Consider the following 20,498-nt stretch of genomic DNA (forward strand, 5'->3'; position numbering starts at 1 on the left):
TTATGATCCACCAGAACTAGCAATATCCCATTGCACTCCTTTGAAATGGCCCAATGAGGTCCATCCCAATGCACTCAAACGGAACCTACATTATTGGTAGTGAGCTCAAAGGTGCTTTAGGAATGGCTCACCGATTAACCGGCTGACAGCTCTAGCAGGACCAATGCTGCACATCCACATGGATGCCCAGCCAATAAAGTTAGGCCACTGTTCACTCCAGAGTTTCACTATACCCCATATGGCCAGCCATCGGGTTGTAGTGAGCCACCAACAACTGGGTGTTTTCCAAACTGATACTGTCCATTGCTAATCAATACAAAATCCAGGTAGGTCAGTGTTGTATCAGGGCACATCATGTGACCATCAGTTTTTTTCATTTGGTCAAAGGTTGCGTATAGAGTGCCATCCCAAAACTGCTCTAGTGGCTGGCCCTCACAAGAAGGCCCTGCAGTCTCCTCCTCCTCAGAGTCATCATCGGATGACCTCGCCTTCCCACTGTGTGCAGCACAGACACTACATGCCATTATCAGTTGTGAACGCATCCGCACACAGTGCCCCAACAGGTTATTAAACCTCGCACAATCTGTCCCCAGAGGAGGCTCTTTACCACCATGGCACCCCAGAGCCTCCTCCACAAAGCTGGAATGGGCCGGCTCACAGCTGGTGGTTGCGGCTGCCTGCTACCTCCCTTGGCTGCTCTGACAGGTAGCCCTGGCCAAGGTCATGGCCAAGATGATGAGCTGCTGGCAGTGGACTCACTTTGTGGTTTCTGCAGGGAGCTATGTCAACGATGTGAACTTCCCCTCTTGTATGGGTTCAGGTCCACAGGGCTGCATCAAAGAGCCACTTGGCATAGGTGAAAGGCCGGTTCTCCAGCCCCATCTATCACTGTGGGAAATGCCAGTGATAGTGCTCTGGCATGAGGCACAAGTGACATCAACATTATACTAAAATGATATATTTTAGTATAATGATTACAATTACTCTTTTAGTCCCTTCTGTTTTAATATCATAGTCAGTGGTGTTCATATTCATCTGTCCACTGGATTAAAATAGACAGCCATGGTGAATCATAGTATCGCACACTTAACTGAGGGTGAACATGCTTATAGTTGATTGAACTTACTTTAATAAGCTGTTCTGGAAGACAAAGCTCAGAGTTGCTGATCTCAAGCATAATAAAATAGAAGCCAACCCAGTGAGGTCATAAGCAATGCAAATGGCAACTATGGATGAGGAGAAACCCAACATCCATACTGACCAAGAAGCAGCTAGGAGCTCAATACAATAACATCAAGAGGAGACAGTTACTATCAAAGTGTTAGAGGCAAAGAGTTAGAGGCTACAATACAGTGGGAACAGTAATGAGCAATATGGAAATAATCTGAGAGTAATGAGACAGGACTGCACCTACACCAGAGTCTGAAGTATGGACATCAATGAACTGTAGTTTGGGGTCAGACTGCATGAGACGCCTATGAAATGTACATTTTTTCAACCTTGACATATAACTCATTCTCACGGAGTCTTTGACGGATCTAGGAGACACAACAGCGATGCTCCTTTGGGTTCTTAGAAAAAATCAAAATGGCATCAAGGTAGACGAACAAACAAATTTGGGAAATTTCTGAGCACATCATTCACAAGGGCTGGAAACACTGCTGGAAATATGAACCCACTGGGGTAGAAAAGGGATGACTGATTCAGGCTGCCAGGAACTCCCAGATGTATTTCTCCTGAATTTCTCATTCTGGACGGGAGATGTTGTACAGCTGGCTGGTGGCTCCTGGGAGAAGATCTATGGCCACCAACATAGGGGCAGTGTTGGGGAGCTTTGTCTTTATTGAATATTTGGTGAAGGTCATGATTCTCAGTGGTAACAGAGGAAAGGTCAGGTGAGTGTAAGGTTATTTTTATTTATATAGCAGGAAATCACAACAACAGGTGCTTTATCTTGTAAGGTAAAGACCCTACAATAATACAGAATATGCGTCTAGGTTAGCATCTAAAAGAGTTTACGCTGATCTGAAATCTGTCAAAGGTGGGCCCAGAGGCCAGTACATAATGTGCAACCCAAGCGCAGATACAGACATGGACAGCAAAACTCAAGTTACACAGGTTTTTATTACAAAACACACAGGTGGAGACAGTACATGAGGGGAAATGTGCGTGGAATACTCGAGCGCAAAACTAGTAACAAAGGGAGTGCGCATGGTGCGCAGAAACTCAAACATGGGTCTCTGAAACAGAGGGCGAGAAAAATTAGAAAGGACAACGGAAACTGGGGACAAGAGGTAATAATGCAGTCAGATCTTATATGCCTTACTTTGCAGGCAGGTGGAAAGCATCTACGGGGGTAACTGTATTTGGCTGGGTGAGCATCCAGAATAAAAGAGTGTGAGCTGTGAGTCCAGCCTGAAATGATCCAGCGATCCGGGATAGCGGTGGCAGGAAGGCCTGCAGATAAGGAGTTATGACCCCGTGATTACAACTAGCAAACAGGCTTTTCCAGGGATGGACAGCATCCAGGTGAGTAGAAATGCAAACTGCAAATGTTGAGTATGGTGAATCTTTATTTAACCAGGGGAAAAAAATCATTAAGATTAGAAAATCTCTTTTACAAGGATGTCCTGGCCAAAATGATAAACAAGTGCAACAATGTATAAAATTATTCACATTCACAAAATATGAGGCAGTTGTCAAGGCAGTGGATAGAAAGTGGACCCAAATGCTTCACTGATGTTGAACAGATGGGACCACTAGCTCACCTTCACTGATGGAGAGAAGAGGAGGTTGATACTCCAGGGATGCCTCGAATGGTGAGACTGCGGTGGGCGTCGACATACTGGGGTTATGTGTGTAGTCCACACATGCCACCTGGTCACTCCATGTGGTATGGTTGGAGGAGGCGATACAGTGAAGAACGGCTTCCAGTTAATGGTTGGCTCTCTCAGCTTGGCCATTCGTTTGAGGGTGAAACCCCGAAGACAGACTCACTTACCCTCCCAGCTGGAGCAGACCCCTTCTAAACCTGAGACGTGAACTGGGGCCCGTGATCGGAGACGATGTCCTGAAACATGTTGAGTTAGTAGTAGTATTAGTCTCCGAGGCAGTGGGCAGCTTGGGTAATTCCACAAAGTGGGTTGCTTTGGAAAACCTGTCTATTATGTTGAGAAATGTGGAGAATTGTGGTGTTACCTGACGACGGCAGGAAAGCCCGTCACAAAGTCCAAGGCTATGTGCAACCATGGCCACCTGGGGACTGGTAGCAGTCGGAGCAGGCCCACAGCAGAAGTGTTCACGACCTTCTTCGGGGCACACACTGGGCAGGCCGCCACATACTCCTGGGTGTCTTTGCTGAGAGAAGGCCACCAGAACAGATGTTGTAAGAATTGAACTGTTCGATTCTTACCCAGATGGCATAAGAACCTGGCCATGTGGGCCCAGTGGAGGATCTTCCCGTGGACCGTTGTGGGAACATATAATCGACCAGCGGGCCCTGTCCCTGGGTCAGGTTCCTGTTGATAAGCTTCCCAGATTAACCTCTAAACTTGAGTGCCCCCACAACAGACGTGGGCGGCAGAAGAGTTCTATACTTTCTTCGGGTTCTTGAGCTGGAGCAACCTGGTGAGATTAGAGGTAATTAGTGAGACGGGTTCAGTTTGATGAGTGATGTGGGAAAACGCATGTTTGTTTAGGGCCTTAGCTTGGATAGAAAGTTTGAGCACAAGGAGTGAAATGTGTAGCTGTTTAGCTAATCCTATATCAATGAGGTTGTGCTCGGCAGCGGACTCTACGAGAACCTGAAGTGGGTGAGTGATCTGGCTGGCATACTATGACACAGGTAGCAAAATGGGGCTTAGCACCCACCCATACCCCTGAGCTTACTGGCAGGCGGAGCCTTTTGGCTGTTTGGGACAGAATGCTACAAAGTGACCTTAGAGCTGCAGTAAAAACACTTGCAGGCACGAAATCATCATTTAGTTCCAAGGGTGAGGGCTGGCAGCGGCCAATTTGCATGAGTTCCGGCATGTAATCTGTGAGGAAGGATGCAGCAACAGGAGCAGATGTTGATACCAAAAGCAGAACAGATGATACAGAAATCAGAAGAGAGCGAGGCATCGGTCTGTGGGGTCTGTAGTTTTTTTCACCTTCCCTCTCCCTCATCTGGGTGTAAAGCAAAACCAAATTCTTAAAAGAAGGTGGATGTGTCATGAGAAGCTAGCTGATCTTTCATTCATTAAGCGCTAGCAAAAAAGTGCAAGAGATTCAGCCCCCATTATGAGCACCTTCTACAGAAGCACCGTTGAGAGTATCCTCGCCAGCTGCATCACTGTATGGTATGACTCCTGCACTGGATCCTGCAGGAAAAAATTACAACTGGTAGTGAGAGCAGCGGAGAGGATTGTGTGGACCTCTCTTCCCTCCCTCCCCAGGAGATCTACTGCATCTGCCTAATCCGGAAGGTCCTCTGCATTACAGGTGACTCTCCTCATTCCTTCAACAGCTTCTTCAGTTTGCCGCCATCAGGAAGGATACTGAAGAACCTCCAGGCCAGAACCAGCAGACTGAGAGACAGCTTTGTCCATCAGGCTGTCAGGAAGCTGACCATCTCTGAATCGAGAAGGGAGGCCCATCTTTCGCCATCTTACAATTGCAGCCATTCCCCAACTCTCTGTGAATGGTACTCATGGCCATTGATTAGTAGTCGTTGATCAATGGTCATACGAATTTGCATATTAACAATCATGGAACTAACCTCCCAGCCCATTGTTCATTCAGTGGTGCTAGTTTCAGTCATTATGCAAATGTACTGTTCATAAGGTTTGGGGAAACCTGCAGTCAGCTGAGACTGAAGAAGTCACTTGAATGAGTGACGAAACGTTTCTCCCACTGAAAACGCTACGTCCAGATGAACAGAATCAACCTTTTGGGATTTATTTACCTGGATGATTAAGCACGCATCAAGACCTTATTTTATTAATATTTTTTGGTTGACCTCTGATGACCTCTAGAAATTTTCTTTAATACCTTTAAAATGATAGCAGCACAAATGAAATTTTTTGTAGCACAAACCAGCACAAATGTAGCACAAACGTTTGATACCACTTTTGTTGGATTTGAAGAAGGTGGGGGGCCAACTTCACTCACATCTTGAATGGTTACATCATGCTGCCACATTTCAAACTCATAGATGCAGTATAGTGCAGGGGGTGCTTCTTTGAATTATTTTAGGTGGTGCTGTTAAGCCATTTTGGATTATTACATCACAATGGCCATTAAACATGAACGCCTCATCACATTGGAGGTATGTGTCAAGTTTCATGAGTTTTCGAGCTTTCCAAGCCCCTCGAAAGTGACTTCCTGTTTCATGGCAATTTGCATTGCCACCAGGAGGCGCTGTTCAATGAAACCTAACAGTTATCACACTGAAGCATTATGAAGGTCTGATTTTTATTCTCACCACTTTTGAGGTGGATGCCAGTAGTGCATTAAAGTATAACACATGACATTTTCTGTTGCCACTAGATGGTGCTTTAACTATTGGCGTCAATAGGTATTGTCAGTCTGTTCAGGGCAGGACTCTCATCATACTGCAGGAAATGTCAAAATGCATGACATTTCCTGTTCCTGCTAGGTGACATTGTGACCACTGTCAAAAATTGCACTTGAAAGGTGTTCAGGGGCAGAGCCTCATCACACGTGAGAAATTTGGTCCAGATTGGACAGTGTATGTGTTAATGAGAGCAAATTAAAATTTCATGGAGAATGATCAAAATTTGCAGTGGCACCATGGATGCACCCTTTGACAAAAACTCAAAAGCAACACAGTTTGCAAAATTACAACACCTGGAAATGGCAGACTTCTTGTTGGGTTAGCATCAATGGGTCCCTGACCCTTTTTGCACTCTAGTTAAGTTGCACGGGTACAAAATTTCATAGATGTAGCTCAAACTATATGCCCCTAGTACTGCATAATATCCTGCACAGGTGGTGCTCTAGAGCCATTTTGAAACACTCATGTATGAATCGATTGAAATACAGAAAGTTTTGCCATACCGATGCATGTGTAAAATGTCATGAGTTTTTGAGCGTCTTAATGCCCTCAAAAAGCCAATTCATTTGCCTGAAATATCATAATAAACGGAACGATTACAGTAAGGCCTTCACACTGCGACTACGCTAACCCCCAAAAAACAGTGTCCAACAGACACATGTAGATTCAGAGCTGTTTTTGGTAACTTCTCTAAATATTGCACTTTCTAACCTTGGGGCAAATTTGCCATGGTTTCCAAATGAGTGCATCAGACCAGCAAACTTCCAGTTTTGCTTTTTAGTCACATTTGCTGATAATCAAATGTACATATGATTAGCAGCATATGATTGTATATTCTTTTTTGCCTTTTGATCCCTATCATGCATTCATACATGCATATGCCAGTAAAGTTTGCATTTTGATATCGAATAAAGACTCTGTTCTGGCAAGTGTTACTGCTTTAATAATTAAATAAAATGTTTTTTGGTATTTACTCAATATGAACCTTGTTTAAAAACAAGCTTAAGAGCTTAAATACTTTTTTTTTTTTAAGTATAATTATTATTTTGGCTCCATGGTGGTGCGGTGGTTAGCACTGTCACCTTGTAGCAAGAAGGTTCATGTGGAGTTTATAAGTCAATATTCCTCAGGGTACCCTGGCTTCTAGTCTAAAGACATGTACTGTATGTTATGTTGGTATGCGAATTTGGTCATGTATGGAAGGTATAAAAATACATCGATACTATGAATTCAATGAATGAATTCATACTAAAGAGAAACATCAGGAAACATCAAACAGCAGAAAAATCTGTTTAGTATCTAAAATGATATATCGTCCTACAGAGGATGTTTCAAAAAGACTAGATGCTTTATTCTAGGTGAACTAAAGCTGGGTTCTCTCCTCCCAAAAAGGAGCTAAATTGAAAGAGGTGGTTGCTGGTTCCATTTCCTGTCTGAACCTTCACTGACCTTTTAAAGCAAAAGAGGGTTTTTTTTCCAATCTGCTTTGATCTGCTGAGAACAAAGACAGAATGCTCCCAACCATTACAGCAAATGGCTAAACACACACATACAAACCTGTTGGCCAGAAACAAACAGTAGACACTTGAAAGCTAAAGTAGTTTTATTTGATAGGTATCATACAAGAAATGCAAATCCTAATACACATTGCTGAATTTTTATTGTATTAATTTCCATCATGCTTAACCAACCCTTAACCTCAAAGCAAGTCTTCACCTCAAAATGTGTGATTCACCTTATTGTTCTTAGTTATAGCTATTACAACAGCTGTTCAAACAGACTCAGAGAGGAGTGTACACACAAAATAAAATAAAATAAAATAAAATAAAGGAATAATTACATGGAGCTTGGGTTCACCTGTAGCATGAATCCTGCTACAGGTGAACCCAGCACAACACACATTATTACTTATTATGGTTATTGGATACGTGGTTTATTATAGAATTTTATTATATTTATTTTATTATTTTATTATAGAGTTTTTATTACAGAGTCTGAGCTGCTGTTATTTCAGCTTTGCCTAGCTTGTCCAGCTCTGCTCATACTTCACCCCCTGCCAGGTCTCAGTGTCCTAGTCAGATAGGGGAGGCATGATTAGATGATGATGATCTGCTGTGTTGGCCAGGCTCTCTGACACTGCACCCTGAAAACAACCACTCCACCCCTCCCAAGCTGAGCCACTGACCACAAACCTGCAACATCACCTTGAACTTGATCTGAACAGAGGGTGAATGGGAGTCACAGGGGGTAATAGCAAAGAGAGTCAACCATCCACCAAACACTCTTTTAACAGTGCTGTACTGGACTTCCCAGTCTGACAGTTTCCTGCTGATGAACACAACCAGGCGGTTGGCCACTCCATATCTGCTGGGACAAAAGGCCCCCAGCCCTCTGCTCAAGGCATCAGTCTGCAGGATAAAAGGGAGGGAAAAGTCAGGAGTGGCCCTCCACAGAGGGCTTTCTGAACCTGTAGCACTGCTCTGGTCACTGGACCAGATTTGGGGCACATTTTTGGGTGCGGTCAGTTAAAGGGCAGGTCAGTTCCACGTAGTTCGGCATAAACTGGCACTAACAGCTGGCCAGTCCCAAAAATGGCCTTACCTCTGTTTTGGTCTTGTTGGATGTGGTGGCTGTTGTCTTGTCTGTCTGTGGGGGCACCTCCTCACCTGAAAGCAGTACCCCAGATACTGTACCTCTCTCCATCCATAAGTCTGTGAAGGTTCTCAGTCATCCAGGCCATCATAGTCGGACGTCTTTAAGAAGTTAAGATGCTTTTCTTTCCAAGCCCCTCTCTGTCCATTAGCACACTTCTTTGGGTTAACTGTGAGCTCTACCTCTACCTTGAGCCCGGCCTTGAAAGGTGGCTGGGGCTCTGGACAAGCTGAACAGAAGTGTGATGAACTGGTATTTTTTTCCTTGGACTCTGGGGCAAGGGAATCTGTCAGTAGCCCTTGGCCAAAACCAGCACTGTGAAAAAGTGAGTTGTGTCTAACCAGTGCAGGGCAGAGCTCATCGACCCAGGGCATGTGGTAAGCGTCAAAATGTGACACCTCATTCACCTTGCGGTAGTCAGCACAAAACTGTCCTGACCCATCTTTCTTCACCACAAGAACTATGGGCTACACCATGCACTGTGCCACTCTTCTGTCACCCTCACCTCCAGCATAGCAACCAATTCTTTCTGAACTATTTGCCACTTAAGTTCAGTTAATCTGTAGGGCTGTGAATGCACCATCACCCCAGGGTGGGTTTCAGAATGGTACTCTATGAGAGTAGTGTAACTGGCAGGGCTAAATCCTGTTGCAATGCAGCAACATCCACTCTCTGGGCTGGTGTGAGATGGTCATCGCAAAGGAGTGAGAATGGAATATTAGAATGTGGCACCTCAGACCCCAACTTTTCTTGATCCGTAACCAGGTTCACCAGAAAAACGGGTTCAACCTCTCTCCACACTATCAGCAGTCAATAAATTTGACTAGCTAATGAATACCTAATAGGCTGTGTCACCTTCATAATAAGACTTAAATGTGTTTTACATAGAAAGGTTTTGATCAAAACCCGCCAATTATGTCTGTCATCTGTCTACTGTTCAAGCTTTACAGATAACTGCCTGGGTGGGAATTAGTACAGTATACAAATCTTAGCATCTTTATGACTGTAGAGTTCTTGGCTCCAGTCAAACTGTCCCCAGTGTTCTGGTTGCTTTTTGAAGCCTGTGGAACATTTCCTGGGAAATGATGGAGTGAACTCAAGATAAGCCAAGTAGACTTATGTATGCAAGCACATTACTTTCCAAAAGCCAAAGCAAAGTGATGGAAAGAAGGGTGATTGGATATAACAATAAAGATTTTAAAAAATGTGAGGGTGGTATATGTGTGGTGAGGTGTGAAAAATGGATTCAAGATGGGGGGAGAAATTAGCTCTGAGCCCCTTCTTGTTTGCAGTGGTGATGATCAGACAGACAACACTATGATCTGCAGTGAGTGTTTGGTATTGACAGATGAGAATCTGTAGAGGTGGAGGAATGTTCTTGAGAAAAGATGAACGAGTCAATAGAAGCATGTACATGTATGCGAAGAAGACAGAGGCTGGTGTAATAGTTAAAGAGCAGAAAGAGTGAAAGCTGATTAGTTTAAATACCTGTGGTCAGCAAGGCACTGTGCACAACAGAGGTGAAGAAGAGAGTTTTTGAGAGAAGATTGTCGTAAAACCTACTATGATGTATGGTTTGGACATGGTGCTGCTGACATAAAGACAGGAAGTGAAAATTGGGGTGGCAGAAATGATGATTTTCATTGGGATTGACAGGAGGGACAAGATTAGAAATAACTATATCAGAGGGACAGGTCAGGCTGAGCGGTTTGAAGATAAAGTTAGGGAGGCAAGACTAAGATGGTTTGGACATGTGCAGAGGAGGAACATTGAGTAGATTGGACAAAGGATTTGTCACTACCCCAAAAGTTGATTCTGTTCATCTGGACGTAGCGTTTTCAGCGGGAGAAACGTTTTGTCACTCATCCAAGTGACTTGCCATTCTTTCTTCTTTCTTATAAACAGCAACCTGCATATTAATGTTTAAGGAACTGACCTCCCAGCCCATTGTTCCTTCAGTGGTGCTAGTTTCAGTCATTATGCAAATGTACTGTTTATAAGACTGGGGAAACCTGCAGTCAGCTGAGACTGAAGAAGTCACTTGGATGAGTGACGAAATGTTTCTCCCACTGAAAATGCTACGTCCAGATCAACAGAATCAACTTTTGGGGATTTACTTACCAGAATGAGCATGTATCAAGACAATTTGAAGGAGGAAAAGTAAAGGTTTGGTGGGGCAGAAGAGGAGGCTTAGATGGAGACAGATAATCTGCTGTGGTCTAATAGAAGTAGAACCAAGATCACAAAATTTTCGCTGGGAGGTGTGAAGGGCTGATAACTAAGGCCTTATTTTCCAAGTCATTTAGTTTTGAGAAGGCTTTAGCCCTCAATAACTGAAACGTATTCAAATCAACAAGAATTGAAGAATCCTTGATCACCAGGGTTCAATTAAAGATGTAGTGGAGTATTATCAACATTTTCATACCAGCATTTAATTTTATTTTCCAGTTAATTCCACTGTAAGTTGCATAATTAGGAGATTTGCTAATGACGTCAGAGGAAATATGGGATAATTTAGCGTTCAAAAGTTACTGAGTCTTTTGATCAGTTCCCATGAACTATAAAATATAAGTAGTATTGTTGCCAGACAGTTGTAAGATATATTTGGAATATAGAAAAGCCATAAATGCTACAAAGGAAATGTGTTATTTTTTTATTGCTCAAACTTTTGTGTGTTTTGAAGCTGCTGCAGTTTTGGAAAAAAAAGGACAGTGAGAGCCAAAGTCACTGGAGAATCCCTGTCACAGGATAAAGTTGGAAAAGTGAGGGCAGCCTCTTTGTGGGCCTGCACAGTGTTCAAGCTGGAGAGAAGGAGGAGAAGGGAAGAAAAAAGAGAGACGTTTGGAAGGGATACTGGTGTCACAGTAAGGTCCCTGGCTTGGGACACTGTGAGAAAATATTTTGATCCTATTTCTACTTCCCTTACTTGCTTTCTGACACTTTTATTATTAATTTTTTTCTCTCTTCCCTAATTCCAAAATAGGATACAGCTGAAGCCAGAGTGGTGAGGGTGAAGATAAAAACAGTGGGAGAAACCAGCAGAGGAAACCCCCTGGTAGGCTCCATCAGTGCATGTGCATAAGAGTTTGAGACTGAGGTTGCTAAGTGGAGCCACAAAGACATCTTTCCACTGCCATGGGGTAAGTACAATGCATGAGCGAGGATGGGGGTTGCCCATTTAAACAGACCGCAGCCACATTGAACCATGGGAGAGTTCACTGTTTTGTGTGTGTGTTGAAGAGAGTGATGGAGGAAGGAGTGGTTTGTAAGGAAGGGGAAGCGTTTGTGTGTGACACTCTGTGATGAAACAGAGCGCTCATGCTGTGTGTGACAGTTACTTGAATATACTTGTTACTATAATTGACTACATCATGGAACAATCTGAGTGTAACTCTTTCTGAGACACTTTTACAACACCCTGAAAGAAAAGTGGTTTTGGCATTTATTAAAAAACACAAAACTGCTGCCTCACAGCTGCAAAGGGGAATTTTAAGTACTGTCAGTAAGTCTTTCTTTCTTTCTTTCTTGTTCCAACTGTTTGTCCTCTAGTAGTGTGGCTTTAGTAAAGTGCCAGGCTGAGTCTGTCAGCTCTCACACTTTGACAGCCCCTCCTCTTGGATGATTTTTCATGTCTTACCGTAGCCGCCCACAGAAGCTAACATTAACAAACACATGCTGTCCCTTGAAAAAACAAAAGGTCTGTGCAAATCCCACAGTCCTGCATCGTACGGCACCACTTCCAACAAGGTCGTGGGACTTGTGGGATGAATCTGAACTGAGTCCAGGGACTAGGGGACCAAGCTTGAAAGACAGCCAGGAAATCCTCACCTTTGACCCCCTTTCCCTTCTTTAAAGAGTGGACTACTATGATTGGAAATGAAGAGCCTGAAGGGAAGTGGAGAATTTGACTGGCTTACCGGTTGGTTTTATTTTTGTATTCTCCATCCTCTGTCCCCTCTGCTTTTGGTTTCTTTTTCACCATTTCAAGGTCACATTCTTTCTATCTTATATAACTTAGCACATATAAACACCAGACATCTTATTTTTTTTCCACATTTTCCCCTCTTAGCCACTAAAATAACTCATTAGTTCTGATAACTTATCCCTGAGGTTAACAACACAAGTGTGCTGAGTTCTTAAAGTCAAGCATGAGTTTGTTCTGACTATATAAGGCCTCTGTCTTCCCTCCTCTGCTCCTGCTCCTCATTCTGCAATTTGGCCTACTTAGTGGTGAAAATATCTTAAGAGGCCTTTTTGCTTTGGTTTTACTACACAAGACATTAATGCTTATCTGCTGAGATCTTTGATGCTCTTTTAGAGGTTTTTTTTTTGTAGAACATTGGGGTGGTTAGTGCTGAGCGTACATTTGTGTATGGTGGAGATATATTAAGAATAGTGGCAAACAAGGCGAAGTGGTAACATTTTCAACTTCTGAAGTGATGATTAGTATCCAGCTGAGCTGTTTAAAAGATTGAAAGCTTCATTTGAATTCGTTTCATTAACTAATTCACAATATCGCAACCACAAGATGAGAGTGACAGAACCACTTGTAACATTAATATATATATATACATATATATATATATAAATTACAACAGATGAAATAATACACCATCCAAAATATGGAGCATCTTGTTGTAAAATTGCCTGCTCTCAGGTTTGCACAACATTACAGGATTGTAAACATCTTGCGGCTCTTTCCACTCTCGTCTGCTGTTGCTCTGAACTACAGGGTAGCAAAGTTAGCAAAGAGAGAGACTATCAGTTAGAGAAAGTTGGTTATCTTGCAAGTATCCAGTAAACAATGCATGCTAAGAATCTTTATTTCCTGAGTAAAATCTGGATAATACTATTTTTTGCACCTCTGTTAGACCAGGACTACAGCCTTTGTTGTCATGTTCACCAATAAACACTTAAGAGCAATGCTGATAAGTTTGTTAAGTGCAGTAATTTTGCAGTAACTACATTCAGCAACTTGACAGTTCTGGTATGTGGTAAGTGGTTTCTTTTCTCCCAAGCCTCAGAAAAACTACAAAGAAATTTCTGTCTCGGTTTCTGTGGCTTAAGAATTTGCCTAAAATGTGTATTTTTCTGTTCTTGTTTCAAGTTTGCTAGATATGTAAAATGGTTCCTTATTAACATGACAGTGTTAACACGTTTAAAAGGTGATAACTCAACATATTCTACGTTGAAACCAAGCACAACATTGTTTTTCTTGTGACACTACCAATAAGTTTGATGTGTCACATGGCCCTCTTTCTATTGAAAAAACAAAAGTTGTATCCAAGATGGCCGACTTCTAAATGGCCACCATGGTCACCACCAATCTTGAGGAGTTTGCCCCCTCACATATACTAATGTGCCACAAACAGGACTTTAATATCACCAACCATTCCCATGTTATTACGGTGTATCCATATAAATGGCTCACCCTGTACTTATCAGATTATTTTTACTGCCCCTTAGTGGTGAAAAATCATTGACTGCAGCTTTAAAAATGTAGCAGGTTTTTATTTTGGTTCTAAATAAATGGCTGCTTTTGGCATTTCAAACAATCATCTGTTACAAATCGACAGATCTGTTTCTACAGTGTTTGGAGACATGCTACATTTCTAATTCTTGATTGGATAAACACTGCAAACAGTCATATGTGTTTATAGAAGAATATATTTGCTTTCTCTCTCTCCCTCCCTCTAGCGGGTGCAGATCCTTTCACGTGTAACAGTTTGATTAATGGCCCTGCTCTTCAGCTAGATTTAGATTGAGCTTGCCCAGCTTGGAAGTTATTGCTTTATAATAGGAACATGTAAGCAAAGGCCATGTGCTTTTCGTCACTCCAGGAGCAACAATTACATAATGAAGAAGGAAAGAAAAAAGTAGGATCAAAGGTTTACATATAGGGCTTGATGTTTGAATATGGACAAGTGTTGGCACAAGTTTGTATTTATGTTCTTTGGTTCACGTTTCCAGTGCCTTCTTTCACCCAATCCCCTTCTTTCTCTCTTCTTTTGGTTTCTTGAGGTTACATGAGTCACCTATTCCCTCTGGAGGTGACACTAATGGAGCAAAGTTCCCGTTCTGTGGATCCCAAGTTTCCATTTTAGGATGAGAGCTATTCCAAGCCATGCTTGGTTAAGAATACACCCAAAAAACAACCAAGATGAGATTTAAAACAAAAACTGCATTTTGATGAGAGAAAGAGAAAGAGAGAATGAAATGAACAGATGTGTAAAAGTTATTAATACTCACAGTTTTCACCCATGTCTTAAGAGCCATACTCACTCAGAACAATACTGTATTTTTACAATTCTGTTTTACACTTTAAAATATCTGTTTTTGACTCAAGCTTTAGAAAACCTTTAATGGAGCACAGTGTCAAAACGTGATTTACACTTAGAGGCGGTTCTCCACGGAACCTTTCAGAAACTATAACAGCACAGAGCCTGACTCTAGGACAAGTTTCCGCTGCAGAGGTGAAGTGTCAGCCAGCCAGGCGCCTTTGCGTTTATGTGAGCTGGGTAATAGATTCACTAAATCTGTGAATGGGGAGAATAAACAGAATCAGGTCCATGAAAGGAAGGTGAATCAAAGGATAGCTTATTATGACCCTGGCCAGAGTCATCCCTTGACTGTTAGAGATGAAGATTTATAGTCACGCCTGCTGTAGATCACTGGTAATAAGGAACAAGCACTCAGAACTTCAAAAATGTATTACAGGTCTTACATAAATTATTATATTAAAAATAATAGTAATTATATATAATATTTAAATATATCTGCTGCCCTTGGGCAGATTGGATATAAATCTTCAGCTTTAGATTAAGTTTATATAGAACAAAATTAGAATATTAGAAACAGCAAAGTTATACTTACCTTTCCAAAATCCTTCTAAAACTATATCCACCACTTATTCCTTTCATTTGAGTAGTATAGCCACAATGGGATGGTGTTCCTTTATTTTGTGTCTTAGTAATTTGTAAAAACTTTTGCTTCAAAAATTTGAATGGAAACTGATATTGTACCATTTTCCCCCAACACTTTACTATGCAACTTTTATGTGCTAAATGTTTGGCCTGCCGCACAAGACCATAATGACAGCATCAGCAGAAATGATGAGGGCAGTGAGCTGGTGATCTAACCCAAAATCTGGTCTGTTAGCTGGACCATTGTTGAACTATTGTGCTTTAGAGGAGTAGGAGTAATATTAACAGTATCTTTAAAAAACAAAACAAAAACAACTTTAGATGCTCTGTTTGACAGTATTGTTCATGTATATAATAAGGTTACTGTTCCTACTGGACTGTTGTGGTTGGTATATGCTGTGCCCTCACCTGGATAGCCCTTTATGTGTGTTTTAAAAAAGTTGTTATGTTATCCTGTTCTGGTGAATAAAATACTACACATGGACACTTTCAGAAAAATTTTTAAAAGTTTTTGTCAAAATTTAACAGATTATTAGATTTATTAATATTAAATTTATAAAGTTTCAAGAACATCAATTTCAGCGAAAACAATAAATGCACTAGGGGCAATAATATTAACCCATTTGTAAAAACTGACTTTTATTCAGCAATAGCGCAAACAACTGCTGTGCAATGATGTGCTTTAACTTTGTAGTGTTCAGAACCTGTAGAATCAAGTTAGAACTGAGGATTATCTTCCAACTTACACAAAGTACTGTGCACCTGCAAAATATTCAAAGCACTTCGCGTTTGTCATGTTATAACCTTATTCCAAAATGAATACAAAATCATTTTCACCTCCAAAATCTATTCACAATACCCCATAACAAAGTAAATGACAAAGTAAAAAAGTTGTGGGAAATTCTTGCAGCTTTATTAAAATAAGTGTTCACAGTTTTTGCTGAATACTTTTAAGATACCGCAAGTGTTTTTAGTAAGACGCTACAAGCTTTGCAGAACCTCTCAAGCTCCAGCAGTTTGAATGGGGAACACAGCCATTTTCAAATCCCTCTAGAGCCTTTCAGTTGGCTTCAAGTCTGGGCTTCTGCTGGCCACTCAGTGATATTCACAGAGTGGAACTGAAGCTACTCCTTTTAAAAAAAATAAATAAATAAAAAATCTTGGCTGTGTGCTTAGGGTTATTGGAAAATGAACCTTTGCCCCAGTCTGAGGCCCAGAGTGCTCTGGAACAACCTGCTCTAAAAAACATCTAAATAAGCCAAATATTTTTTGTGGACTGTCAAGACAAAAGCTGACCATTTTGGAAAGTTTGCATCCTGTTACATTTGACATAAAATCAATGAAGTATTTCTTTTAAAAAGTTATTATATTGTTTCCAAGTTTTAACAACTGGAGAAGAAGTATCAAGAAAAGCAAACAGAGCAGCATAGTAGAGGATAAGCTGACTGAGGTAGGAAGACTCTGGAAAGACCCCAGAACTGACAAGACACTTTTTAATGACTTAGTCAAGTTAGGAATTATACAGAAAAAAACAAAAGGCTGGCAAAAAAGAATGACTAGAAACCTACACAGGAATAGACTGTGAGGTTGTAGACTAAGGAAAATCATCACTTCTGCAGAAAAGACACATTCAAGCCTGCCTGAAGTATCCTAAGGACAACCTGGAGAAAGATTATGCTTTTTATGCAGAGTTCTTTGGCCATAGAGATGTTGCAAATGTGTTCACTGAAACATGGTAGTGGGAATATTTCCACATCACAGCAACAGTTGCCTCAAGGCACTACATATTTTGAGCTAAAGACCCTACAATAATACAGAGAAAAGCCCAACAATCAGATCCCTTATGAGCAAACGCTTTGGTGACAGTGGGAAGGAGAAACTCCCTTTTAACAGGAAGAAACCTCCGGCAGGACCAGGCTCAGGGAGGGGTGGCCATCTGCCACAGCTGGTGGGCAGAAGCTGGAAGGAATCATGAAGAATGGTTATGTTTAGATTTTGCAAGAAAACCTCAATCAGCAGCAAAACTATATGTGGATAGTTATTCTGTCTTCTAGCAATTGTCCAAAACATACATTGCTCCTGGTGAAAAACTACCTTATTAACCCCCTGGCCCATTGTAAATCTGTGGGGTGAACTGACGCCCAAGGTCAGAGCCAGAACACTATCAAATCTGGAGGAACTTGAGAGATTTGTCAAAGAGGAACGGGCTAAGATTGACCAGGAGACTTGTTGAATACAAGAAATAAGTACAGGCTGTTATCTAGCAAAAAAAAAAAAAAAAGTTACACAACAGACTGTTGGCATAAGGGGCGCTATTAATGTTCAACCCTTGCAGTTTTTGTGTTTCTGCATGCAAAGTAAAATGATAAAAGAAATCAAAATAAAACTGTGATGTTTGGAAAAGCTGCATTAAAAATTCCTTGCTCTCTTTAACACAACTTGGAAAACATTTGCAAAAATGAAAATTTTAACAATTTAATCCTCATGTATTTGTAATGACAAAGTCTAACGTCATATTTACATGATATAAAATGACATTTAAAAGGTACAGGGAGACAGCAAACCTTTTGAACAGTTTGTGACAGACTTAGGACTGCAACTATGCTAACAGTAATGAGATGATAAGGGATTGTATGGTGTTTGTCAGAAGTTGCTAAGTGCCAGTTCTGATTTAATACTGGGCAAAGCAATAGATATTGCTAGGTCTTACAAACTGGCACAAGCACAACTCAAAACAATCAATAGCTGCCATAGTCTGAAGATATAGACAGTTCACAAATCAAAGGAAGCAGTCTGGTTAAGCTTGGCATACACTGTACGATTTTTGGCCCATTTTGAGACGATTTTTCAGTCGTGCGACCGTTTTGGGGATTAAGTTTCGCCTTAATCGTGTGTCCTGCATCGTATAGTACACATGGGGTAATGAGAAGCGATTAACACCTCACGACCAGCTCCCGATCAGCAATCGTATGGTCGCAAGAAAATGTTTGAAATGTTTGAAATCCTGTCGCCCCTAGTGGGGTATCAACGCAAGCTCTCACACTGTGCACGGGCAAACACAGAAATGGAAGTGAAAAGATGGAGCTGCATGGCAGTGCAGTCTTTGATCTGGACACAAGCGATGGAGGCACAACTTCTAGAACTTTGGCAAGCTCATCTGAGCCTTTTCCATGTGGCCTAAAACTATCATGACCACAACAACCGTGAAAAGAGACGGATGTAGCTGCTCAATTGCAGCTGCCTGGTTTTTCATTAGCAATTTAGCAAAGTTGATGGTGGTGTGTGTGTCTGTGTGAGTGAAAGACAGAGAAGGGGAGCGAGAGACAGATTTTGTGTTATAACCTTCATGTTATGGACGCACAGTGTGAGCACTCAGGTCGCATCAGAGCATCAGAGCATGTGAGAACATACATCGTGACAGACGAACTTCTGCGATTCAATCGTATAGATTGAGCAGGAGATAAATAACACGACTGAAAAAAATCGCACAGTGTATATCCAGCTTTAATAAAAATTAACCTAGTGACAATGTAGACAGTAACGATTTATTTATTGACCAAAGGGAATAACACCTGCAATACAAACATGTTTGCAAACATGCAAATTGGACCAAACAGAACTCCATTTGTTTTTATCTTGTTTGAGCCATGAGCACGCTCACTTCATGACAAGGTCACTGAAACAAATAGTTTCAGTGGTAGTTGTTGAGTAATCCTGCACAGGCAGGCTGAGTTTATGACCAATAAGATGTGAATAAGGTAATCAAACTTTCACACTACAGCTTACCAACCTTTGACGAAATCACATCCAGGGTCAGTGAAGCATACTAAATTAGAGTCATGAATGCTAGGACAGGCTCCTGGGGCCTAAAGCTCAAAGTAATCTTCCAAGTTAACATAGGGAATTGAAAAGACAATCAACAATGGATGCCCATGGCAAACTGTTGCTACACCTGTAATATACAGCTGCAATCATAATAATCAGAAACTCAAGGAAATCTTGAAAATTGTTGTAATGGAAAATGGTTATAGTTATAATATTGGTTTTCCACTATATGTGGTCCACCTTTACCAGGTTTTATTAGTGGTAAAGGAGGTTCTTTTTATATTTGGGTTTCTGCCAGGCAGAGGTTTCTGCCTGGCCAACCCCTTTGCAGCTAAGTGCCACATAGCAAAATATCAGGATCTGGAGCAGACCTCCCCAGGTAGAGAAGAATAAGATGAATGCCCAGGATCTGCACTGCCTCAACACATTACCTTACACCCTCTGCTGACTATTCATCTGCAGGCTGCCACACTGGATCTAACCCAGTTAGCAGAGCAAGCATGGAGCACCAGATCCCATTGAGGAATTAGAGTGTATGGATGCATATTTTCAGCTAATAAATTACCTAGGGAACCTGACTGCAGTGACTGGTTCACTTTGTGAGCACTCTTGCGTGCTTTCAAAGAAGAAACACCTTAACATCTATATTTAATATACTGAAAGTATATTTTTCACTTGTGAATACGTCCTCGAGCGTCCACTGGTATAGCTGTTTACTTTTAGATCCTTTAACTAGTCTTAGTGAATAAATCTTTTAAGTTATAATATTAGTGTTAATCGATAAATGTTAGCTAGTATGTTACATATTATTTACTCTTTCAAACTGAGAGCGGAGCACTGCAAGCAAGCAAAATTTCATAAATGTTTTGGCTTTGTATTGTATAACTGATTAGTATATTAGTACATTATATGATGCAAAAAAAATACTACAGTTGTGTAAGAATAATTTTTTTTAAAAAAGTGTAATGAGTAGTAAAACCCGAGGAAAAACCTTTATTGATGGGTCAGTTCAAGTTGACATGTCAGACAGAAGGTAACATATCCATTAATACAGAGGTGTAATATACCAAATTATGAGAAATAGACAGCACCCCGTAGTTTCAGGGCCAGAATCGTACAGTGGTTTCAATTTGTCTCTAAAAACAGCTCCTGCTTCTGTTGCTCCCAAAAACTCTTGCTCTTGTGCATGGCAGCAATCGCTAAAAGTGAATTTTCAACTGCTGGCACATGCCACGCTATGGTATCTTTTTGGCAGGTCACTTATATGTATGTAAATATATGATTGTGTCTTCTTCTACTGGCATTTGAATGATATATCACTACATTAGCTCAGAGATTCTCAGATTACAAAGAGGGAGATGCTGCAAGAGCTAGAAAGGATGAGACATTTTGGAGAAAACCATTAGCAATATAAAAAATGGATGTAGCTACAACCATTGATAATGTAGGCATCATCCACTGGTTTCTGATGTCCTGTTTTGAGGCCTAGAAATGAATATTTCCACTCTTGCTTGGTTCCAAGAAAACAGATGTAAGGAGGG

The 20,498-nt window shown here is 41.2% G+C and overlaps 1 protein-coding gene across 4 annotated transcripts in view; it reads left to right on the plus strand.

Annotated features, from left to right (window-relative positions):
* Window positions 1–11,261: 11,261 nt before the first annotated feature.
* The window catches only part of pde5ab (phosphodiesterase 5A, cGMP-specific, b), a 110,126-nt gene continuing 100,889 nt past the window's right edge, over window positions 11,262–20,498 (plus strand). For 2 of the 4 annotated variants that reach the window (XM_063470287.1, XM_063470288.1), the window contains exon 1: window positions 12,083–12,128. Coding sequence is in view for 1 of the 4 variants with exons in the window: in XM_063470286.1 (XP_063326356.1) it covers window positions 11,345–11,349 (5 nt within the window). In the remaining 3 variants the exon portion in view is untranslated. Of the gene's footprint in view, window positions 11,350–12,073; window positions 12,129–20,498 lie in introns of those variants that run through there. The other 2 variants (XM_063470286.1, XM_063470289.1) reach the window with 2 other exon arrangements.

Source organism: Pelmatolapia mariae, linkage group LG3_W (genome assembly GCF_036321145.2).
Source record: "Pelmatolapia mariae isolate MD_Pm_ZW linkage group LG3_W, Pm_UMD_F_2, whole genome shotgun sequence".
In the NCBI taxonomy this organism is placed as follows: domain Eukaryota; kingdom Metazoa; phylum Chordata; class Actinopteri; order Cichliformes; family Cichlidae; genus Pelmatolapia; species Pelmatolapia mariae.